General features: G+C 50.4%; 9 protein-coding genes across 9 annotated transcripts; 8 read left to right on the plus strand and 1 right to left on the minus strand.

Moving 5' to 3' along the window:
- Window positions 1-689: 689 nt before the first annotated feature.
- Window positions 690-2,352, plus strand: CCOS01_14923 (uncharacterized protein; the record flags this gene model as incomplete). The annotated part of the gene is made up of 2 exons (XM_060463065.1): window positions 690-1,538; window positions 1,603-2,352. The coding sequence occupies 2 exons, from the start codon at window positions 690-692 to the stop codon at window positions 2,350-2,352; spliced, it is 1,599 nt and encodes a 532-aa protein (XP_060306250.1).
- A 155-nt stretch (window positions 2,353-2,507) lies between these two features.
- CCOS01_14924 (uncharacterized protein) lies at window positions 2,508-3,225 on the minus strand (the record flags this gene model as incomplete). The annotated part of the gene is made up of 3 exons (XM_060463066.1): window positions 2,508-2,672; window positions 2,720-2,989; window positions 3,079-3,225. The coding sequence occupies 3 exons, from the start codon at window positions 3,223-3,225 to the stop codon at window positions 2,508-2,510; spliced, it is 582 nt and encodes a 193-aa protein (XP_060306251.1).
- Window positions 3,226-6,072: 2,847 nt separating this feature from the next.
- Window positions 6,073-6,885, plus strand: CCOS01_14925 (cellulose-binding protein; the record flags this gene model as incomplete). The annotated part of the gene is made up of 3 exons (XM_060463067.1): window positions 6,073-6,145; window positions 6,202-6,563; window positions 6,625-6,885. 3 exons carry the CDS (start codon window positions 6,073-6,075, stop codon window positions 6,883-6,885), a joined length of 696 nt encoding a protein of 231 aa, XP_060306252.1.
- A 1,076-nt stretch (window positions 6,886-7,961) lies between these two features.
- On the plus strand, window positions 7,962-9,678 carry CCOS01_14926 (major facilitator superfamily transporter; the record flags this gene model as incomplete). The annotated part of the gene is made up of 3 exons (XM_060463068.1): window positions 7,962-8,415; window positions 8,533-8,788; window positions 8,841-9,678. 3 exons carry the CDS (start codon window positions 7,962-7,964, stop codon window positions 9,676-9,678), a joined length of 1,548 nt encoding a protein of 515 aa, XP_060306253.1.
- Window positions 9,679-10,181: 503 nt separating this feature from the next.
- CCOS01_14927 (uncharacterized protein) lies at window positions 10,182-11,265 on the plus strand (the record flags this gene model as incomplete). The annotated part of the gene is made up of 2 exons (XM_060463069.1): window positions 10,182-10,479; window positions 10,571-11,265. The coding sequence occupies 2 exons, from the start codon at window positions 10,182-10,184 to the stop codon at window positions 11,263-11,265; spliced, it is 993 nt and encodes a 330-aa protein (XP_060306254.1).
- Window positions 11,266-13,297: 2,032 nt separating this feature from the next.
- CCOS01_14928 (uncharacterized protein) lies at window positions 13,298-14,015 on the plus strand (the record flags this gene model as incomplete). The annotated part of the gene is made up of 2 exons (XM_060463070.1): window positions 13,298-13,780; window positions 13,854-14,015. 2 exons carry the CDS (start codon window positions 13,298-13,300, stop codon window positions 14,013-14,015), a joined length of 645 nt encoding a protein of 214 aa, XP_060306255.1.
- A 1,282-nt stretch (window positions 14,016-15,297) lies between these two features.
- CCOS01_14929 (major royal jelly protein) lies at window positions 15,298-16,392 on the plus strand (the record flags this gene model as incomplete). Its single annotated transcript, XM_060463071.1, has 1 exon — window positions 15,298-16,392. One exon carries the CDS (start codon window positions 15,298-15,300, stop codon window positions 16,390-16,392), a length of 1,095 nt encoding a protein of 364 aa, XP_060306256.1.
- Window positions 16,393-18,175: 1,783 nt separating this feature from the next.
- Window positions 18,176-20,364, plus strand: CCOS01_14930 (Sodium:neurotransmitter symporter family protein; the record flags this gene model as incomplete). Its single annotated transcript, XM_060463072.1, has 3 exons — window positions 18,176-18,964; window positions 19,068-19,856; window positions 19,909-20,364. 3 exons carry the CDS (start codon window positions 18,176-18,178, stop codon window positions 20,362-20,364), a joined length of 2,034 nt encoding a protein of 677 aa, XP_060306257.1.
- A 559-nt stretch (window positions 20,365-20,923) lies between these two features.
- CCOS01_14931 (uncharacterized protein) lies at window positions 20,924-22,936 on the plus strand (the record flags this gene model as incomplete). The annotated part of the gene is made up of 4 exons (XM_060463073.1): window positions 20,924-21,380; window positions 21,438-21,921; window positions 21,973-22,730; window positions 22,791-22,936. The coding sequence occupies 4 exons, from the start codon at window positions 20,924-20,926 to the stop codon at window positions 22,934-22,936; spliced, it is 1,845 nt and encodes a 614-aa protein (XP_060306258.1).
- Window positions 22,937-23,675: the final 739 nt, after the last annotated feature.

A 23,675-nucleotide genomic window follows, 5' to 3' on the forward strand; every position in this document is an offset into this window, starting at 1 on the left:
TCTTGGCTGTGTTGTCAGGTTGTGTATGGGTTTGATCCTCCAGAATTTCGCGCCTTGCCACACCCGCGACTGACAGCGGCCGTCCCAACTTCAGCTTTCGCCAATTCGAGCCCAATGAAGCCTTGAAGGATCTTCGAAGGACCAGAACCACGCGATGGCATGGATCTGTTTCCGGAGAGAAGGAATCATCACCAGAGTCCAGCCCCTTTGGCCCGCTGTTGAGAACTTGCAACCCCACGAAGGCCATCTAATGGCCCTCTTTTTTGATTATGCTAATCCCACAACCGAAGCTAGCGGGCACCTAAGCGGAAGCCATTCGCGGGATCCCGCTCCACCACAAATGGAGCCCCCGTCAGCGCTTATCCTCATTCAGAAAGGACCTGCCTTGGAGGGCTCCATCATAAGCAGGGATTCCAATCCTTCAGACCCCTTACCGCCGCTTGGCGCCAGTCAACTGCCATGAATTCCTCGAGAAGAGCCAAAGTCCCGACGATAATCCACAATCTCTGGCGCTCAACGTTGCGGCCTGTCGATATGGGGCTCCATAGAACCATAACGATGTGGTCTTCCCCTCCGGGTTCTTGGGTTTGGATTCCCATTCTTTAAATCTTGCATCTGTTCCTCCCTTTGCATGCTGAGGATGTTCTTGGTCCCGTTTTGCTCCGCGATTGAGCAATGAGCGCGGCATCATGACGACTCCCAACAACAATGCGTCTCCGCCGGAGTACTACAGCGGCCTTGAGGTAGACAGCCGACCGGGCCGATCGCCGGGAGGGTATGGCGATCAGGACTTGAGCAAGTTCCGTGTCGCGGACCAGAATAACTTGCCCGAAGTTGACAACCATGACGGCGACCTTCCACAAGCCGTGCACCCGTACGGCCATGATTACTCTATGCTCCAGGCCGTTCACCCGGCGGAGGGCGGCGTCTCACCAGCCGAATATCAAAGTGGTTCATATGATTCAAGCGGGTACTACGCTCCGAAAGAAGACAACCCGCCAGAGGTCGTGACAGCAGAGATCGACGAGAAGCAGCAGAAGAAGAGGGTGGGCACAATATGCGGCATGCGACGCAAGACCTTCTGGATCGTTCTAGCCGTGGCGCTCATTATTGTCATTGGCGCTGCAGTAGGAGGAGGCGTCGGTGGCGCATTGTCGGCAAGCAACAGCTCGCAACAATCAAGCAGCAGCTCGGGAGGATCAAGCGGCGGCGGAAGCGGCAGCAGCGGTACAGGAACCGGCAGCGGCGGTGGGAGTGGAAGCGGCGACAGCAGTGGTGATAGCAGCGGCGATTCTAATAGCACGACGACAACGAATGAGCTGGATATCCTGCCCACCAGTAGCATTGGCGCGCTCAACTTCACAGACTACTATGGCTACGTGAACCACCTCGTGTTCTACCAGCTGCGGTCTAAGAACCTCATGATGTCGTCCTACAATTCTTCAACGAAAGTTTGGAGCTCAACAATTGCCAATAGGGAGAGCACGATCAAGGAGGGTACTCCCATCTCCAACAGCTTGTTCTGGCATAGCAGTAAGGTAAGCTTCCGTTATCCCTTCAGCTACTCAAATGCGTGTGATCAACGCTAACCCTATTCTCCAGGTCCGCGATGTCCGTATCTACTACCTCAACGAAGCGAATCAGGTTGCAGGCATCATCAATGCCAATCCCGTTTACGGCTCGTCGTGGGATAAATCCGGCGTTTCAAACACCTTTACTGCGAACGCGAAGTCAAATCTGCTGTCTAACGGCATCTATACCCCCGACTCATACCTATCGAACCTTGTTCTATATCAAGACGCTGGAAATACCATCCGTGTTCTCCGCCGGACAGGCGATGGAGCGACAGATTGGGCCGCCGTGGGCATATCGACCGATTTTGGAAAGCCTGCAGAGGGTACCGGGATGTCTATGATTCCCATCTATACCAACGCGACCACGAAGAGGATGGCCATGTTCTATACTTCTGAGACAGGCTCACTCATCCATCTCACACTCGTCAACGACAATGACTGGACCAATAACACCTTACCAACCATGCTCGAAACTAACGCGACAATCGCGGCCTTCTCGAGCGGATACGAAAGCAACAACAACCTGGTCATGCACGTACTGGGGGCACAGGCGGACAAAGCACCTGTGCTGACAACGTACGCTGAAGGAGAGTGGACCAACGTAGGAGAGGTTTCCACCATGTCCGGCGAGGACAGGCCCTTCAAGATTGCGGCCAACTCCGCTGGGAGAGTCTATGGTCTCGTACAGCGCAATGCTACCAAGGTTGAGATCGTCGAGTGGGAGTGGATTGGTGGTACAACATATAATAAGATTGGTGTGATAGATACCGTCTCATGATCTGAGGAGAGGTCCTATGAGGGTGAATACAAGGTAATCCGGCTCTCGTGATCCCTCAAGAGCGACAATAATAAATACAAGAAACAGAATAAAAACAAGATCAAAACATACTATCTCCCCGATGACCCCAGCCCGTTATAACTCCACACGTGCATTCAAGACCACTGAGACTCGGTTTTGATGTTGATGCCCACATCGTACGTATCCCAGCTGGCGATGAGACTCGGGAAGTTGAAAGCCGAAAAGTCTGGTTCAGTCTTGATCATAGGACAGAAGTCGTTCTGTTGTTGCTGTGACAGCTTCTCAATGTCAGTCTTGACCTGTCCCAAACCGGCTCCACGATGTAGATCTTTCACAGCAAACATACCATCTCCAGATCCCTCTGCTGAGCAAAGTGCGAGGTGCAATCATTCTGCAAAAAGTCCGGGCTTCGGCCCATGCTGGCTTCCCTTGCCCGGCTAGGGTGATCCCTCACGGCCGGGGTCGGGGCGGCGGGAAGCGGGTCAACCCGTGAAGCACGGGCTGCCTTGCGAGCCTTGGACCGGGCAGCAGCGGCGGCAACCCGCGCTCTGTGCTCAGCTTTGACTTTGGCGACGAATTGTGGTATCGGGTGGGGGCATCGGTCTTCATAAACGTGCTGAAGAATGACAACTTTGTCAGTTCAGTGTTCTTGAAGTTTGTCATGATGAGATGAGAGGGAAACATGTATGATGTTCGTGGACTCACGCGGTGCATGCTGCCTATCTTGGTGAACCCTTTGAAGCATCCAGGGCAGATGGCTTCAATCATCTTGGGAACACGGGGCATGGTGAAGCGGGCAATAGGCATCTTGGCGGTGTTCCTCAACACGAACTGGTCGTACTCGCTGAACATACTGACTGGAGATTAGATGACACGATAAAGAACAGGGCAGAAGTTCGTCAAGTGGTTAATGATTGACGATTGACTGCGAACATAACCTGGGGTTACCCTCCCTTTTGTCTTGCTCACCGTGGCTGGTGGGATGGCGTCGGGTCAAGGAACTGTTCACTGAACAGCTGCGATGGCTTCTCAAAGAGCTTCCAACTGGGCTCCATAACTATTCGACAGGGATCAATCAATTTGGGACAGGAATGTCGCAACAGTTGAGTGATTGTCAATGACGACCTGCCATACCAGGATGGCGCGGCAAGCGCGCTTTCCATCGTGTAAGTAAAGCGCTTATTGCTTCTTCTTCCGGGCCCATCGTGTGAGTCTCGCAGTCTGGCACTCGGGGGCTAGGTTCATGTCTTTGTTGGTAGTCAATTATCACAGTCAACGGCGCAACCAACACTGGTGTAGGACCCCCTCGGGGCCGAGTCTGGGGGGCCTGAGCTGGTGGAGGGTAGTCTCTCGAGGCTTTTGTCAATGTGCGGAGTCCCTGTCACCAAGATAGATGAGGATGAAAGAAACCAAGTCTTACTTCCTCGTGCCCGGAGCTCCGTCAATCGGCGATCCCATGGCGTCCTGAAGTTCGAACAGTGAAAGTGATGTTTGGGGCCTTTGGGCAGAACGAGCCACACCAGGCAAGGTCAGTTTGATAGCATTCTCCACAGCCAAACAAATTCATCATGTCATCGGCAGTAGTGATCAGAACAGTCTCTTTGTGTCCGAGCTCCCAGGCGGTTACTCGGTCAATCGGCAGGTGTCCAACAGACAAGGGTCACCCGTGGCGAGACGGCAAAGTGCCTTCGCGAGAGGACCGCCCACCTTCCTCTAAACACTTCCTCTAAACAACGACATCTGGAAACCTGGAGAAAGGCTCAAGAGCTAGTCACTTCGCCTCGTTTCAGACCAGGGTACAAAAATGAAAGGTCTTGTTCACCATGCGAGGCTGACTATGGCGAGGATCGTCGACTTGTAGCCCCGCGTCCTCGCACTGGAGCTTTGAACTATTACCTAGCGGGGCCCAGACCGGAAGACCTTCATGTTGGTTGCACAGCAGTCTGGGCCCGTTATAAAACCCAGTGACGTTCCAAGCCACGAGAAGTGAGTGGCTCCTGGCCATGATCCTTGTCCAGTTCGCATTAGTAGGAATCCCACGCCGCATGCGACACCATGTGACCTGTTTTAATCCCAGGTGCCATGCAGCGAAGTCGCATGTTTAATGAGCACAGCCCAGGTTCCTGTTCAAATGTTTGTTCCCGGCTTCTCGGGTCTTGAAGCAAACCTCTGTTAGAGAAGGTGAGCGGTGAACAGCGGTGAACCAACGAATAGCAATCATCCCCAATGATCAATACGAGTGAGGACGCCGCCGTATTTGACTTGCCCAACACCTTGTACCAACATCGTATCTGAGCGTGGTATATCACCCAAATCCGGCCCGGCTGCGGTATTTTTCGAATCCCACTAAGCTCAAGTAGGTCGTGCTTGTTTACATCCTCCAACAAAATCAGCGCTGAATCTTGTCTGCCGAGGTGCGAGCTCCCGCAATATCCGCAGCCCCCGTCCTCGCCCGCGGCCCGCGCCTTTGATGGATTCGCGGTCAGACGGGCGTCGAATAAACTCCCTTGCATCATCATGCTCACACGTGCTGGGTGGTCCTTGCAAAGGCAGACTGTACCTGAACTAGACGCAGACGAGGACAAATAGGCGCGGGGTCGCGGGCGACTTCTCGGGAACGTCATCGCAATGGTCTCGTAACCGTACTGTGCTCATCCGCGCCCAGACCGGCGCGCAAGGCCGCGCTAGATATGCAGACATTAAGCGGTGAACTGGAAATCGCCAAGGAGTGATTCAACTTCCATTGACCAAATGTCAATCTAGTACCTTTCAACATGTTCGAGTCCAATAAATAGACGAGTGATCAGAATGGTTATTCAATCGATCACTCGCCGAGGGAATCTCTGTGTCAGATAATAGCCAGTGACTCTTCCTAAAAACCACGATGTTGGCGCGGAGCTCCGGTTGTCGGCGGATGCCCATCGGGCTGGTGCAGCTTTTGGCCCCAGAACCCACTGATTCGTACGAATAGTGAACCCATGCCATGACGGACATGAAGCATGAGGCATGAAGCAGGAACATACTTGAGCTGTCAGGGCCGCGTCGTCTGTCAGCCTGTCATTGCCTGTCGAATTTCAGGAGAAAAATGCAGCGGACAATCTGCGCCACGGTGACCACATATTCTTTGTTCTACATGCATCTTGCTGCACGACTGTGGCATATTCATGTACCCAAACCGCCAAGCTCAAAGGCTTTGGGAGCCTCCAAGTTTCGGTAAAGCTGGTCCATTCAGAAGATCAAAGATTTACCCCTCCATTCAACCTCATTTGGATAATCCACTCGGCACTTTGCCAAAACTTCCGGCTATTCAGAAGGTCACATTGCCCTAATACAAACGGCCTGGTGATGTAGCAATGTGGTCTTTCTCAACGTCAAAATGATTTTAACCATCGGCGCGCTGCCGAGAAGTTCGGGGTCGGGACTCATCTCTCCATTCCATCCATTAACATGACTCCTGGCATCTCATTACGCCTTCATTTCGTCTCGGATGAAAGGATGTATTTTTTTTTTTGAGGAAATGCCAATTGCAAGCGCTTTCTATAAGACTTCTGGACATGATAGGACCGTTAACAGGCGCCTTAAAAGGTCCATGGTAGCGTATTTTACCATTGAGAGTCTCTGATCCCCTTACCTGCAGTTCTCTTCTTGCCCTTTCCAAAGCCAACTCCTGAGAAACAAGTGATTTTCCAGTTTACGAACATGCAGCTTACCAAAGTCTGTCTTTCCTTCGGTGTATTTGCAGCTGCTTTCGCGCAGTCTAAGATCAAGATCAGTGAGTTCAAGCCATCAAGCAACAGGCCAGAAGGCAACTAGCTGATAATTTTCGAGTGCCTCTGGGTGACTCCATCACCGAGATAACTTGCTGGAGAGCCCTGGTATGGGACCAGCTTGTCAAGGAGAATCTTGCCGACAAGGTGCAATTCGTTGGCTCCATGACCAACAACCCCCAAAATTGCCGAGCACAGTCTGGCTCTTTTGACCTCCATCATGAGGGCCACTCAGGTTGGCTCTCCATCAACATCGCCAACCAGTACCTACAGGGGTGGCTGGCAAGCACTAAGCCTGATATTGTGCAGTTCATGCTTGGCACCAACGATGTAGCGCAAGGGCGCACGACCAACGACATTGTCGCTTCGTACACGAGGATGGTAGGGTTGATGAGGGCGTCTAACTCGCGTATGAAGATTCTGGTATGGTCTCTTGCAACATCTAACAACTTGCGCGACTGTTGACACGAGTCTTACCTCACAGGTTGATCGCTTGATCCCGTTGTCCTTTAACGGGGGTGGAATCGATACTTTGAACCAGCGAATCCCGGGATGGGCCATCGAACAGAACTCGACCAGCTCTCCAATTACAGTTGCAGACTGCTCGAGTTCTGCCGGGTTCACAACCTCCATGTTGCGAGATGGCGTACACCCCAACGATCAGGGAGACCAGACCATAGCCCAGAAGGTCGGTCCATTGCTGATCAAGTACGTCAGGGATCTCATTGCCGAGCGCGGGCTTTGAAATTATCGTACATATCGTACAGGGAGTTTGGGTGATAGTCAACTCGACTGGGTGCTGAGATAGCATATATAGAGATCTACGTAGCAGTAAGATTCATCTAGGTTGAGTCAGGGTTCGTTGAACTGAGGCGCATGTACCTAAGGACGTTGACAGTTGTATGCTCAATGCAAACTATCTTTTTTGATAGTTGAAGTTGTAGTTACATCCACTGTAGACGTCTAATGAACGTTGATGTAGGGAATCCTCAAGATGTCTCCCCGCCAGAAGGCTGACCCGCGTCGGAGTAAGCCACATATAACAAAGGTAAGGTTCTCTATTGGTGAGGAACATGCTTTGTGTAACGATCCGAAGTTTTCAAAGGCAACGAACCTTCGGGTCCACTTTGTCCGCGAGATAGCCTTGGAAGGCCGCCAGGATGACTGAGCGCCGAGAGCCAAGACCGAGAATCGAGCGAGTGTGGGATTTCGGACCGACCTCCATATTGAAGAGGCGCATCGGTCTTCAATCGATAGACACTGAGTGACCTATATAGAGATAATGTGCGCTCATCAACTTCTAAAACCAAGGGAGAATCAATCGTTCTTTCGCTCAAGTGAGGGATGAAGATTTAGCTCATCCCATCGGGAATATCGCGATCTCCCCGACCCGAAAGGATGCGGGAACTTAGTTTCGTTCTCGCGTTTGGCATTTACACTCGAGCACGGACGAACTTGAGGGACTTCCGGCTACCAGAGTCTAACAATTACTTATCCTCCGAGACGTCTGACATCTGGCTCCCGCTCACCAGCACCAGTCTGTGCTCGGCATGATCCCTCCGCTGCAAGATAGTCTTCCGTAGATAAGGAACTCGCGGACGGACATGGCAAGATATGCGCAAAGTCTGTCGGCCGAAACGAGGGCTTCTTTGCCGAGTAAGAATGTTAGATGGCTTTCAAAGTGTTTGCTTGGTCAAGCTCCTTCGCTAGTGCATATGGGCACATCCTGCTGTTTCTTTCCCCCTCGAAGAATCGCTTCGTCAACAAACCCATGCCACACAAATCCCCCCTCCAGTTTACATCAGAATCTCCGGCACGACAATGTCAGATCCTCTTGAGCTGGAGCTCGATCGCCCGAAGAGGAATTCCAGAATGATTGAGAAGTTTGATGACGAGATCAAGGTCGCGGGGGTGCTAGACCAGCAACCGGTTGTCTCGAGGAGAGAGTCGGTCCAAAGCGATACGTATGGATCATCTGCCGGCGCCACAACCTTCGACAAGAAGCTCCTCTACAAACTCGATATGCGTCTAATGATTGCCATGTTCTTTTTGAACTTCTTGTCGTTAATGGGCCGCACAAATATCGGAGCCGCACTGATCCGGCAACTTCCACAAGATCTTCATCTCGACGCGATGAAGGTGTTTATCGTTCTCACGATGCCAGCGGCGCCGTTGATCCTATTCGAGGTGCCAAGTAATCTACTTATGCGCTTTCTGAATCGCAAGTACAACTTCCCATACTTGTGGTACATGTGTACTCTCGACATATTACTGGGTAAGTCTATATTTGTCACCGAGTCGTGTTATGCGGGGGGTTATTGTAAAATTGAACGCAGAAGCTTCGGCTATCATGAACGAGCTGTGTTGATGTGCATGCTAATGATAAGTACAGGTATAATCACGATCGGCCAAGGATTCGTCAAGACATTCGATCAGATGATAGCCACCCGATTCTTCGTTGGTGTCTTCGATGCAGGTCTCATCCCTGGCTGCGTCTTCTTGTGTTCTCTTTACTACCCTCCAAGGCATCTTCAATGGAGACTTGGACTGATTACTGTCGCCAATATCTGTTCAAATATTGCCGGGAACTTTCTTGCATACGCAATCGCCAACATCCAAACCACTGAGAATTTCAAAGGGTGGAGATGGTACGATTCCAATCCCCGCATTATTTTTCGAAACGGCTCTAACATCTCGTAGGATCTTTATTATTGAGGGTATCTTCACTGTGGTAGCTTCTCTGGCCTGCCTTCCTGCTAATGTTGGACCTCCGGAGAAGGCCAAGTTCTTGACGGAAGAAGAAAAGCGACTTATCAGAAATTCAGTCGAAATACGCAGCACAGAGATCGGTGTTGTAGCAGAGTGGAAAATGTTTTTCACAAACCCCCTCAATTACTGCTGGGCTGCCCTCTACTGCTTCACGACTACAACCGCTTACTCAGTTTCCATCTTTTCTCCGTCCTTTGTCAAGTCCTTTCACCCGGAGCTCAGCGCTGCAGATGTACAGGCGCAGATTGTTCCCATCTTCGTGGTGGCTGCTGTGGCATGTCTTACAACTGCTTACGCAGCTGACCGTCTCAACCACCGCGCGGCCTTCGGCCTTGGCGGCTTCATTTTCACCATCGTTGGCTACGCAATCTTGAGGCAAGATGAACACGAAAGCACAAATGTGACCATGATGGCGCTGTACTTTATCGCCTTCGGCACCTTCATCACTCTTCCCATGATCTGGATCTTGACTATGCAAAACTTGCAGACGCCTTTCCAGCGAGCCATTGGGAGCGGCTTTGTGGTTGGAGTTGGGAACACATCAGGCTACATCTCAGCCTGGATATTTAAGACAAGCGACGGCCCGTATTACAAGAATGGCATGACGATCAGCATGATCCTAGTCGTAATTGCATTTGCCATCCTTTCGACAACTTGGCTTTACATCGAGATGCATAATAGGAGGCTTGATAGAGAGGAGAGATTGCATCCGTCTGCGGGAGCTGGAACCAAGAAGCTTACCGGGCGAAGTTTCCGGTACAAGGCATAGTTTATCGTCACTTTATTACACTTGGAAGGTTCCGACATTCGGCCTGGACGTTCCGAAGCCCTTGGGCGTATTTGAAGCCCGACACGCCCCTATATTTCATGTCGCCGATCTGAATATGTCAAGCATGTTTCCGACTATTTTGCTCTTGAGCTGTGATGAACTTCCATTTCTAAGTGTCGGGATCCCTGTGATGATTGTGTAGTGTTACCTGCCACCACCTCATGCAGCTAGATAACCTCATTTTCGTTCCGAATGATCTCGATACGAGCCCATATCCAATCAGATGTGGCTGACAACGCATTACTATTTCCCCGCGGGCCTCACTGCGGTGTGACGTCCAGATCGCTGAATCCTAAAGAACCGAATTCAAAAACCCACATAACCCTGATACCCGGTCAAGGGCATTATTCACGTCTCCATTTCACTTTCTCTTCGTGTCACGAGGAATCGACTACTGACATTATGTCGCCTTTATTCTGATAATTCAAACTTCCAAGAAAGACATGGCAGTCACGTCCACACTTTACACTCCCTTGGTGGAAACCCATTTCTACTCCACAGGTGGCTACCAGCTCTCCACTGTGTATACCTTGCAGCCACAAACGACACCCTTCACACCGAGAGATAGTACCTGTTCCATACTACCTCGAGCTATCCGGTGCGTAGAGGCCAAAAGTGAAGATATCACATCGGGCTTCACTTGTTACGGTCTACAATTTGTGGGAGAGACAACGACATCGGTACCAACACAATGCTTTCCGGAGAGTTACATAAACATCTGGAGACCTTTCGACGAGTTCAGTAGGACCTCCTTGAGCCATGCCACACAAACTACCATAAGCAGAAAGTTAGCCTTGAAAGGTGTACATGTACTAACAATTTCCGAATCAAGGTGATATCCCGAGTTTGGCTTACCCAGGCACTGCGTGCATTAGCGGGTGGACAACTGCGTGTTCCACGGATGTCACGGAGACAAGTGGAAAAACGCATGCACAAACTTGGTGCTGCCCCTCTGGCTGGGGCTGTCTCAGTGCTTCGAATGGTGGTATCCCTCACCGGGAATGTACAAGCCTCCTGAGTACTCCGACTGAAGTGTGGATCAACAACGTTGTTACTACGAGAGAAAGTGAAAGCACCATTACGACATCTTGGACGAAAGTCTTTCTCTCAAACCTGCCTAGAGGGGGCCCAATCATTATCAATCATCCTGTTTTTCCACTTTACGGCAAAGTTCCGCCTCGTCAGGTTAAAGGTGCCAGAGAGACCTCGTTATCTGGAGGGGCAATTGCTGGTATTGTAGTTGGAATCGTGGTTATACTCATGGCTCTCATTGGTTGTAGCTGGTTTATATGTCTTAAGAAGAGAAAGCAAGAACGGGGAACCCGGCTGCTACAAAGAGACACTGCCGTTGGGAGGGGAGAGCACTCTTTTGTGAGAGAAAACCATGACTCGAAAACGAAGTCACCAAATCATGATCGAGACGCTCAAGAGATGTGTACGTTAAGGCCATCTGCGGTAGAGCTCCCGTCCCATAGCCGAGCTGCCGAGGTCGAGGGAGATCGTCGCCCAGTTGAACTGGAATCTTAGGTAAACATTAGTAAAAGGAGCAACGAGAGCAAATTCGAACAAAAAAAAGCTACGTACTCCCCCAAAGTCAAGGTCCATTACCGGGCGAGGAAACGTGTTCTGATATTCGACGCAGAATTAATCCTGTTTTCCAGATTATTTTAGCCCTTATGTGCGTGAAAAGCTCAGCAATTGCAAGTAAATCTTTCCTCCATGATCGTTTGGTAGGGTATACTTGCATACACGTATTTTCTGAGGTAAGTCATCGCAGAGTATCCTATAGATATATCTAGGATCTTCGACCTAGTATCTGCGTCATCCTTCTGATAGACACAGGCCTCGAACAGCTACCCCAAAACATTACATAGTTGGAACGCGACGCTGCAAACTTGTATGTACTTTGATGACCAGTTATGTCAAAGTTGGATTGAAATCACGCCTACAGCATGCATGGAATCGGACAACAGCGTGACCAATACCGTCCGCAAATCATTGAAAGCTTATCGACAAAGAAGCCATTTGTTCAAAGTTGAGCAAACATCGCCGTGTTCCCTGTATTGAGACGTGAAGACTAATGCTCGCAGGGGCAGAGCCCGTGACGTAATGTGGAGCTTGAATACAGGATCAGAAGAAGACGCATGCTTCATTTGACAATCATCATCGCATGTAGCGAGCGGAGCTATGCCTACCTATCTTACCTAGTATTCAACACGCCTACTGTTCAAAAAGCAAAAACAGAGCCACACCGCCCAAGAGTGAATAGTCACGAAAGTGTCACTGATCAGATTTAACACTTGGAGATAGGTTCAGATGGCCATATCAATGAAGTATCTCTTGAGAATTGATGCAAAAAGGGACCGCCTTCGTAACTGTAGATCGGATGTTGGAGATTGAACCAGCCATCACCAGGCTGCAACTAAAAGTACGTTTGCCAATACTTGAAGTATTTCGGTACAGTTTTCAGCCATCGCCTCTTAACCATGCATTTGCTCACTCATGTGATGTAAAAATGTTTCAGCCACAGGACCGCAAACAGCTCCTAAGCTTGGTTCAAGATCCATTAGCAGGCCGTGGATGTTTGCCAGTAAATGCCTTTGAAGCCTGGAATTCCAAGGCGATCATGGCTTCAAGCTGGTGTAACATGACGTTTGTCTCGACTACTTGTAGCTCACGTCACCGTGCTCTTCATTGTAACTGGCAACGTTTGCTAACATTGCCAAACCAACAAACAAAACAGTCTGCTTGCTCCTTAACATATTGTGCAGCTTTTGGCGAATGATGCGATGACATCCGAAGAGCACGAATAGAATATCTTGACGGCTTCTGTTGGATGGTGGTGCTGGACGCGCAAGTCTGACCATTTGAATCTCCTGGACTTTCCAAATGCTTCTGGAGGGCTGGAGTCATTCTTTTGTACATCTTCGTTCTGATTGCCTGGGACGTCTGATAGATGTTCTTGGAAGTATTGGTTGCAAAGAGGCTGCATCATAGCTGCTAAGCGGGCCAGTGAGATCAATCGTTAAGGGGGCACGCATCCTCGGAACATGCAGGGAAGCTTAAGAAGATCAGATTCGTCAACTTCCTTTTCTTTGAGCCAAGAAAAGAAGTGGAAAGAGCGGAAACCCTTGAGTTAATGATGCCCATTGCGAGATCAAGTCTTAACAGTGCTCTACGGTCTGCCAATTGTCCATGTCTGTTGGTTTGCTTAATTTTTCGTAGAGTGAGATTACGACACCACCCGTCCATGAAGATCAATTGATTACCTTTTCTATTTTGAGTAGTGTAGTCTCGATGTAGGATTGGATTCATGCAGCAGCTGAAGCTAGTAGGCAATCATGCATGGGTGGTCGCGATTGCGTCCTTCAAAGGAGTCAAGCAATAATACTCGATACGAGTTTTGGTTGCCGAGATGTGAGATACGGCTTCATGTTCATTTTAGGGCTTATAAGTAGCGATGGCTCTTCCTTCGTACGAGATCTTTTGATATCATCCCAAGGTCCAAACCAGCACATACACGCTTTATCCAAATCTAACCTGCACAGCAACGCCCACCATGCGAGCCAGCCTTCTTCATTTGATGTCATCAGTCACGATGATTGTTGCTGTAAGCTTGAACCCGACCAAGTCTTTGAAGCAAGAGCTAACTGATCAGGCTGTTATTCCCGCGGATGTGCCCAAGGGCTACGGGCTGTACATTCCCGAATGGGAGTTTCAGACTCCAGAAGGAGAGAACATCACCATCAAGGGTACAATCCAAGAGGTCTATGCTACCCTCGGTAGTCTTAATCCTCAGATGGCCCAGATGAATGGCTTCGACCTTGAAGCAATTTCGAATATTGCTCGTAGTGACGTGGAGAAGCGCGCCAAATTTCCCAGGGTCGATTGCCAGAGCTTAGAGGAGGGTCACACCGACATGTATGAGACGACCATGGAATACCTCAGGAAAGTTCCAGGGAAACCGAAGAACTCTGCTGGCCCGAGAGAATGTGGCCGCGTTAGCTGTGCTTGGAAGAGCGCGACTTGGTGGTGCAATGATGTGGGTTCTCCACCAAACTTATTCCTCAATTCTCCTTCATGAGGGTTGTAGGGTTTTTGCTGACAAAATTCAGGCTCTGGAGGAGAAGGAGCTTAGTTCATTCGGTGAAATTGCCGATGGCGTACAAGTGATCTATCACGAATGCACCGACGTCGATAAACACTACTGGTGGTCCTCTGGTGAAGCTTACACCGATGATGATTGGAGTGTCCAATTTGGGTACGCACCATGCTAGGGCGGTCACCCAGATCAGAGGAACTCTATGAATTTCGTGCACTGCAAGAATGACGCTAGACACTAGAGATCGTACTTTCTTCGCTCAGTTACCTTGGCATGCCAGCTTATGGTTTTCTGCCATGAGGAAAGGCGATATCATAGTGGGAGAATACCTTGAGTAAGGGAAAGAGGGGGAGAGCTGTCAATACTCACATTTCCTATTCGACCTATCATTTTTTGGCTTGCCTGCAATCACAAATTTACAGTCCTTACTTTCAGTAAACTTAAAACTCTATTGCAACTACCGAATGCATTGGCAACTTGAAGCGACCATAACTTCCGTCTATAATACGGAACACAAATTGAAGTCTAGAAATCTAAGCAAAGCAGGGTCACATTTGAATTGTGCATAGTGACATGAGTTACATACTTCCACTGTTGAAGAAGCCGATATCTCTGGCGAAGTTTCCGGCATCCATTTCTCTACTTTAGAGGCTTAGACTACCTAGGTGTTTCAGCCGAGTACAATGATCCCTCTTTTCTATTCACACCCATGTTGTTGGGAAATCATGACCTAAAGCTGACCGAGACCTCTCCGTCTTCTCTTGCTTAAACAGACCAATAAGCGCACGCTAATAGTTGCATATCCTTGCCTTTGGATGATGTTGACGGCTCCTCCGGAAAGAATGAGCAAAGGATGGATGGAATCGCGCCGTGAAAGGAAGGCTACGACAGCGCAATCTCCTGTGGTATGTGCGCAGCTTGATTCCTGCTCTCGGCCGAATGCCTCGGCTGTTAACCCCTCTCATCTCGAAACTGCCATTTACAGAAGAAAGACGAGCTGGCCTTACAATACTATGTCGTACCGAAACTTCATGATTCGGTTAGCTCTGTTGATCCCCTTATTCATGCGCCCGGTAACCGTACGGCTAGAGGCCCGAGTGGCTCCGCACCGTGAACGTGGGGCTCATCCGAGCATCGCGGGCTGCTCCGCGTCGCCTCATGTTATGGCTACAATTAATATCTTGACTGATCCAGACCACAGATTTTGCCCTAACCTATCTGTACGCGAAAGGCTTGATTGATAATCAGCCCAATAATAGCTCAGTGCGTTGAACACTAACGACAGGCTGGAAAAGGGGGATGGGGCTGAAGATACACCCGACGCGTCATCTACGAGTACAACAGCTTATTACACCATTGCGTATATAAGCTTGTCTTGGACACCATGGAACTCTACCTAGCCAGATTTTCTGGGATATTCCAACACTCCTTTCTTTCCTATACTCGAAAAATTCGCCATGAGGGGTCGTTCTCTTACTCTCGCCACGTTGGCGTTAACAGTGCAGCTCGTTTCAGCTCTTGCACCCGGTCTTGAAATCGCCCTTACCTTGGACCGCGCAACTCAAGGCATCAGTATCTCGACTGATGGACGAAAATTCTTGACGCAGAGATATTCTACGACGGATGCACCTCAAGCCGTAGAGCTTCTTAGCAACGGCACGACTGTTCTGTACCCCGACTCAACGTGGAACTCCTGGACCTCAAACTCCACCCTGGACCCCAAGAAGGCCTTTGTCAGCATTGATGGTGCTCGCATCGGCCCCGATGGACGATTCTGGATCGTCGACGGCGGTACCACTGATAGTGATCGCAATCTTATCAATGGATCTAGCAAGCTCGTTGGCATCAACCTCGAGAGCAACCTCGTCGACAAGGCATACTATCTCGATAACCTTACAGAGACCGGTAGTGTCATCGACGATGTCCGTTTCAATGGAAACTACGCCTATCTCAGCGATACACTTGGCGCATTGGTGGTGATGGATCTTACCACTGGTCAAGGTCAGCGTGTACTCGTGGGTCACAGCTCGGCTCTGGCCTGGTTCCCCATGGCCTACAACGGTAGTCTTGTGCCGGGGTACCAGGGCGGAACCAGCACTCTTTCCGTTGGCCTCGATCAGATTGAGGTGTCTCCTGATGGTGTCTACCTGTACTATCAGCCTTGCAACGGTGGCATGTACCGCGTTAAGACCGAATACGTCAACGGAGCCTTGACGAACAGCACTCTTGCTGCCAACCTCGGAGACTACGTTGAGCCATTCGCCCTGACCCCTTCCACTGGGGGCACCACTATTGACGGAGACGGAAACATCTATGTTAGCGACACCAACCTCCTCGCTATCTGGAAAGTCAAACCGGACGGAACTTCGTCCATCCTTGTTCAGGATGATGCTCTGGTGTGGACCGATCTGATGTGGGTGGATGCGAACAAGACCCTTTGGCTTCCCGCCTCGCAGATGCGGCCCGGGGCGAACGGACTAATGGCCGATGGTCCTCACAACATTTTGACCTTTCCCATCGAGGCGGGTCCGTCTTTGATTGACCATGCCTAAAGCCAAGCTCACAGCACCATACCACTCGTACATCTTCTGTAAATATCTACTATCTATAGACCCTGTGTATACATTGTCTCTGATGACTCTTTGGGTTGGAACCCAAGACAGTCGAAAATTTCCTGCTTATATCATGACTCTATATCTTAGAGTTCCTCTCCCTCTCCGCTAGGACAATACCTTGCCTTCTTAGGTCCAAAAAGCTTCTTCTTTCATGTGTCTGAATGACACGGCTCTCACCACGCAATTGGTTTTGCGTTCAAAACTTGCAAACCCCACTTTTGCACTATCTTGATCAAGAGACTTCGTGAATCCTCGTCTACTTATCAAGTGGGCTGATGGTCTGACGTCGTACAGGCAGCAAATCCTGACTTGCTTGGCAAATGCCAAGTCGGAGAAATTCCGACTAGCAACATGAAAGTCGAGGTCCACTACACGGTGAAAGGTCCCATCATCCTATTTGCTCCAAATCCTGATTGTCCAGTCCGTAAATGTGATTTACCCTACGTTGAGAGGCCGCGAATTTCAGCATGAGATATTTGTGGTGGGGTCTTGCAGAAATGCACTGAAGCTTAGACTGACACACTGCGGCGATGTCTGCTTGACAGGTTGACACAAGCGTGAAGAACTCTGGAGCCACCTCGAGTGGAGCTAGCTTCCACTTCCCCCTCATTACATCCCCTGTACCTGTAATATTGGTGGCTTCTCGCGCTGGATCAAGAGATCCAGGCCATTCACGGCTTTGAGCCTTAAGTAGACTCACTTAAAAACTTGGTAGGCGGAATGGCAGGGTTCAACAGAGCCTTGCGCCATGCGATCCATCAAGCTTGGAGCTCACTCCGAGAAGTCTTCAATGACGTGGGCAGCTGAACGGTAGCATTCAACGTTGAAGAAATCAGTGTGTGAGTGATGTCTCTTTCCCCGAATCACATCTTCTCCAGACCTCTCTTTTGCCCCTCGTTCGTCCATCACCCCACGTCAAGGTCTCACAATAACACGGCCAGCCGAACGACAAACCAACAGCATGTTTTCCCTTGCGAATCTGTATGTCAGACCGGGACGCCGCATAGTGGGGCGCTCGCGTCATCCCGCTCCGGTGATTCGACCGAACGACGCCCTTGGCTCCGTCCTCGGTCTTGGCCGGACGGATACCGGTGCCTCTCGCGCCCTCTATGGCCTTGTCGCCAAGTCCGCCGAGCCTTGGGAGACCGGGATAGTCTCGCATCTCCGCCCCCAGCTCCCACCCGCGATGCCACGACAAACGGCTGATGGAGGATTCGCTAAATCTCTTGTCCTATGTAATTCCAAGACCTTATATCCATTCTCCACTTACCACAGCGCGTCGCGCTTATGAGTGGTCTTTCGTGAACCCCACGAAGCGTGGACTGAAAAGCAAGATTGCGTGCTTGGGATGAACGCCTCCTGGCGGCGGGCGAAAAGTGAAAGTTCTGCAGTCCAGCCGGGTCGCGTTCAATATTTCTCGAACTCAATAAGTAGACAAGCATCGACGAGCGGTCTGGTACGTACCAAGGCACTGAGAAAGCTTTCTTCCTCTCCTGTCCTTTTCTTCTCCACCTCGGACCATCTTACTCAAGGCGATCTCTTGTCCCTCAGGGTTTCATCATCCAAAGCCAGTCGCATCTCATACTTTGTTTTGCACTCACATGTTGACGACCAAAACTGCAACCTTGATATCGCACTCTCGCCGAACGAAAGCCGGCCTCTTCCGTCGGACCGGACCGGACCTGCGTCTTTCTCGGGCCGCAAGCATCGACACGTGGTGATGGACGCGCTCAAGAAAATCGGGGGCTGGTTTGCTCCTCCGCCGAACAAAGCAGAAGACGGCCGTGATGCGTGGCCCTCAAGGGCCTCCTTTCTTCTAGCATCCATGGGTGGCTGCGCCGGAATGGGCAACCTCCTTCGGTACCCATCCCAGGTGTACAACAACCATGGCCTGCAGTGGTACATCCCATATCTGATGGCCGTTTTCATCGTTGCTATCCCGGTTCTCGTACTCGAGATTGCCATTGGACAGGCCTACCGTGGTGGTAGTGTTGTGGCCTACGCGAATGTCAACCAGAGACTGAAGGGGTTGGGACTATCGTTGATCTACGTTGGCTTTGTTGTCACGCCATACTTCGTCGTCAACTTGGCGTGGATTATGAGCTATTTCCGACATTCCTTCACCAGCCCATTACCATGGACCAACGAGCCCGATTACTTCTTCAACCGAAAGGTCGTTGCCAACGTTGACCCAATCGAGGGCAATCTAACGGCAGATGGCAGCAGCGTTTTGAACTACACCGAGTATCCCGGTACCGCTCTATTGGGGGAGACGACCGGATGGGCGGCCTTCACCTTCTTCCTCATGTATATCTCCATTTTCCGCGGCGTCGGGCTCACTGGCCGCGTCGTGTACTTTACGATGGGCCTGCCTATTGTTGTCACCATTGTGCTGATCGGTAGGTCCGTATCGCTTGAGAATGCGGGTGAAGGTGTGAAGCTCTATTTCGCGACATGGAGAGGCGACCAACTCGCAAGAGGTCAGGTCTGGCAGACAGCTTGTGGTCAGGTACGAACGCCCTTATCTACCCGCTTTATGTTGAACTTCGAGACTCTTCGCAGGGTACTCATTGAAGATGCGATTCACAGACGATGAACTGACTATTATCTAGGTCTTCTTCAGCACCGGAGTGGGTTTCGGTTACTTTACGTCGTATGCCTCATATAATCGACAGTATTCCAACGCAGTCATGGATTCAATCTTGATCGTTTGCAGCAATGTGCTCTTTGAGAACATCGCCGCATTTGCCGTCTTCGGCGTGGTCGGGTACCTCGGCATGCGACCCGACCCAGAAAACCCCATCGGAGGCTTCAGCGTTGGCTTCCTCACTTTACCTCAGGCAGTGGCCGAAATGCCCGGTGCCAATTTCTGGGCTGTAGCATTGTTTTTCACACTCATGGTCCTCGGCTACAGCTCAGCATTCGCCATGTTGGACGCCATCGTCACACTGGTGATGGACACGGGAATTAAGGCTAGCAGGCCTATAGTTGTCACGACTCTTACGATCATGTCCTTCCTTTTGTGCCTTCCATACTGCACGGAGTTCGGGTATTACCTCCTGACTGGCATTGACCGGTGGACGAACGATGTTGCATTAGTCTTCGTTGTCTTTGCCGAATGCATTTCATCAACAAGTGTTTACCGTTGCAAAGATGTTATTGGACAAGTCGGCAAGCCAGCTTTTGTCATCTACAACACATGCTACATCCTAGCTATGGTCCTGGGAGTGGCCATCGCCCACGCTGTGCACCCAGGAGCTGGAGCTGGTGTTGGGTTCGGTATCTTCATCGGCGGAAGTATCGCCTCAAGTATCATTGGCAAAATCCCAGACTCCATCCCGCCGAGGTTCTGGGGAAAGAACGCTTTCATCAGCAAGTTCTGGTATCTGGCCTTCTACTCTGTAAGTGTTCGTCTTCCGTTACAAAGAGAATCAGTCTAACATTGTTGGTCAGGGAAACCAACTTCGGAGGGATCTCAACGTAGTCATCGGCAGCGGAAAGAACTGGAATATTCCGACATTCTGGCCCGTATTACTTCGCTACATCTCAGGGCCGATCTTGGCTATCGTCTACGGCTTTTCATACCCATCATTTTATGAACTCCGCTACGATCCATTGCATATCCTAGGCTTTGCTGTCGGCCACGTCGCTTTGATCTTGATTTTAGCCGGCTTCATAGTGCCGCGCTGGTTCAACGTCTTCATCCCAGTGCATCGTCGGAATGAAGGCAAGATGGCTTACGCTCCAAACGTCACCATCGGTGCAGACGAGGCTCAAGCTATCGCTGCTGGGACAATGGAGCAAGGAAACTCGCAGGCTCACTCGCATTCGGACGAGGGTGTTGGCAGAAAGGAGTCGCCTACCAATGACGGCCTCATTACAGAGGAGGAAAAGAAGACCGCCTTATAGAGCAGCTATGTGCCTGAAAGAGTATACAATAAAGCGAAAGGGAGATTGAATTCACGAAGGACGATAAATTACGTTGGATTGCAATTAACATGACATAGAATAATGTATCTCATCACCTTTCTCGGTATTCGCTTGGCAGACGTTGAATCCATTACCGCTGGGTCCGTAAGACATTCCGCTCACCGTCATAGATGTATGTTTCGACTAGTGTACGTAGAAGATCAAAGGCCAGTTCACCAAACCAGCTCGAAGCTCAGCGTAATTGAGTCAGGAATCCTGATTCAAAATTCTTTGAACAACTGTCGATCGACGCTCGGGGCATGTCGAAACATCTGAAAAGCCGGACAAGCCGAGGCTTGTTGCGTTCTATGCGGAGGGGACACGGTTCGCCGGTGCGGGGCGGACGGCTAATGGACTCCAGCTAGAACCTTGAGAATATCATGATTGAGGTACATATGGATCATCTACAACTAGAGCAACTCCATACAACTCGTTGATTCTTCGGAAACTAGCCAAAAAAAAAACTTCCTTGCCTTATTCCTTCGCTCAAAATTTGATCATGCCTCTCAGGACCAACCTCCCAGGTCATCTCGCATCGCGCGCAAATGACACCGCGCGCATAGCATCGGCGTCTGGATCTGCAGCAGATAGGCGCCATGGGCTTGCTGAGCTCGCTCGGAATGAAGACATCCAGTACATTGTCGGCGACTGGATGTCAGAGTACAACATGACATCAAGGGGTGTTGCAAAGGCGACTGATCCCACAAACTCGTCTGAATTTGAGCCTTCATTTCTCGAAGCAGTCGAACCTGCGCTGCAATACTTGGATTCCAGGCGGATCAAACTTGCCGTCAATGCTGGCGCAAGCGATACGAAGAAGCTGCATGATGTTCTAGTTCACATGATTAGCGAGAAGGGCTTGAAGCTTAAAGTCGCCTGGATTGAGGGCGACGAGGTGATTGATGTTGTTAAAAAGGGGCTGAAGTCTGGAGAAGGATTTAAAAATCTGACAACGGGTACTTCACGACCCAGCCAATCCCATGGCTTATGGTGCTAGATGCTGACAAGTCTAGGCGAGAATATCAAGGACTGGCCTTACGAACCCATCTACGCTCAGGCATATTTGGGCTGCTGGGGAATAGTTGAAGCATTCAAGCAAGGAGCTCATATCGTGTTGTGCGGCCGTGTAGCTGATGCTTCGCCAACCATTGCATGCGCAGCATACCATCATGGCTGGAAGCGTGATGACTACTCGCAGCTGGCGCACGCACTCGTTGCAGGTCACTTCATCGAATGCACGACTTACGTGACGGGCGGAAACTTTTCTGGGTTCAAGAGCTTGCCTGGTACTTCTGTCGAAATTGGATTTCCGATTGCCAAAGTCGAGGAAACTGGCGAGTTTACCGTCTACAAGCAAGCTCGAACGGGAGGTATGGTGACTCTGGAAACGTGCAAAGCTCAGCTTCTCTACGAGATCCAAGGGCCATATTACTACAATTCAGATGTCGCGGCCATCCTAGACAACATCAAGATGACACAGGTGGGACAGGATCAAGTGTATGTCGCCATCACAATACCCATTGAAAACTCCCACTGACATCGCTACAGTCGAGTCTTCAACGTCGGCAGTATGAAGCCTCCTCCGACTACAAAGGTTGGCATTACAGCCAAAGGCGGATATCAAGCCGAAGCCCATTACTTTCTTTGCGGCCTCGACATCAATGAGAAGGCGACATTGTTTGAGCGTCAGCTTCGTCACGTTCTTGACGTAAAGTCCTTCTCTTGTCTCAAATTCAGCACCAACGGCTCTTGTCCAGAGAACCCCAAAAACCAAGATGCAGCAACTGTCGATCTCCGCATCTTTGCACAAGCGCGCGACCAAGCAGCGTTGTCGCCCTTGAAGTTCCTGAAACCAATTGTGGATAACGTCATGCAAAGCTACCCCGGTGCAACATTCCACCTAGACACGCGACAAGCAATCCCAAAGGAGTACCATGAGTACTGGGTTAGCATTCTCCCGCAGAGCGCAGCAAAGCACGTGTGCCATTTACCTTGGAAGAGTCAAAAGGTCGACATTGAGCCCCCGCGGGACACAGTGGACTTTTTGTACGACCAACCGACGTACGAGACCAAAAGCCCGACTGATGTGGCGACCTTGGGGCCAACTACAAGGGCACCGCTTGGGTATGTCGTACATGCGCGGTCGGGTGACAAGGGGTCCGACAGCAACGTTGGATTCTTTGTGCGGAATGCCGACGAGTGGGATTGGTTAAGGTCGATGTTGACGGTCGGGAAGATTCGTGATTTGCTAGGAGAGGATGACAAGGGTAAACCGGTTTTCCGTTTCGAGCTCCCACATCTCCATGGTGAGTTATTCTGCCCCTTGTAAAGGTCGATGGTGTCGTGTTTAACTGACTTGGAGATAGCTGTGCACTTCCTATTGAAGGATCACCTGGATAGGGGCGTCTCTGCTAGCTCGTCTTACGATTTCCTTAGCAAGAACTTGGCAGAGTATCTACGATGCAAGCATGTCGACATCCCGGACAGGTTCTTGGCTCGTGGCAGAATCTGAAGGGCGAAATGGAGATATCCTTGTGAGGCAAAGATGCCGGAAGAGGTACACATAGGTACTTTTGCGATCCAAGATGGGTTACACCGAGGATCTGCGGCGTCAGCGGTGGAATTACGGGCTAACCTTTGACCGTAGTATGACGAGCCTCACGATGATGTGGCTGGGTGACGACTTGGTACACCACAGAAGGAATAGTTGTGGTAAAGCGAATCAGGCAATGGGAGAAAAGAGCCGAGCTCTTTGGTTCTTCTGTGGCTTATTACCCCGCCAAAAGCCTGACGACATAGCGTTGGCTGCCGCTTATCCTTTCCGCCGTTTGATGGCTGGGGTCGAGTTAGCTTGCAAAGCTTCTTGTCTCAGACATATCCACCGGTACACTGAACCCGGCCCTTTAGATCAAACGAGACTTTGATTGCCCCTTCTGGAATTCAGAGAGTCTTGCGCAGAAACACAATAAGAGTCACGTTCTTTGGATGTTGGTTGGTTTAGATAACGAAGGTCAGCGGCGCAACACTGTCTTCCCTGTCGTGGCAAAGCCGACGTACGTGCCATGGTAATAAAGTTGCCATAATACCGGGTTTACCTTGATCCGTTTGCTCATCATGTTTTAGTGCTAGGTATTGACTAACGGAACATTGAGCGTACATAGTAGGTTGAAAGCCCACGTGGCACAGTCTGACGGTCGACACAGCTCGCCAGATCCCAAACCCTAGCATTCGGAAACGGCTTGGGGTGACGC

The sequence above is a fragment of the Colletotrichum costaricense genome, assembly GCF_030867565.1.
Source record: "Colletotrichum costaricense strain IMI 309622 chromosome Unknown Scaffold_22.1, whole genome shotgun sequence".
NCBI lineage: Eukaryota > Fungi > Ascomycota > Sordariomycetes > Glomerellales > Glomerellaceae > Colletotrichum > Colletotrichum costaricense.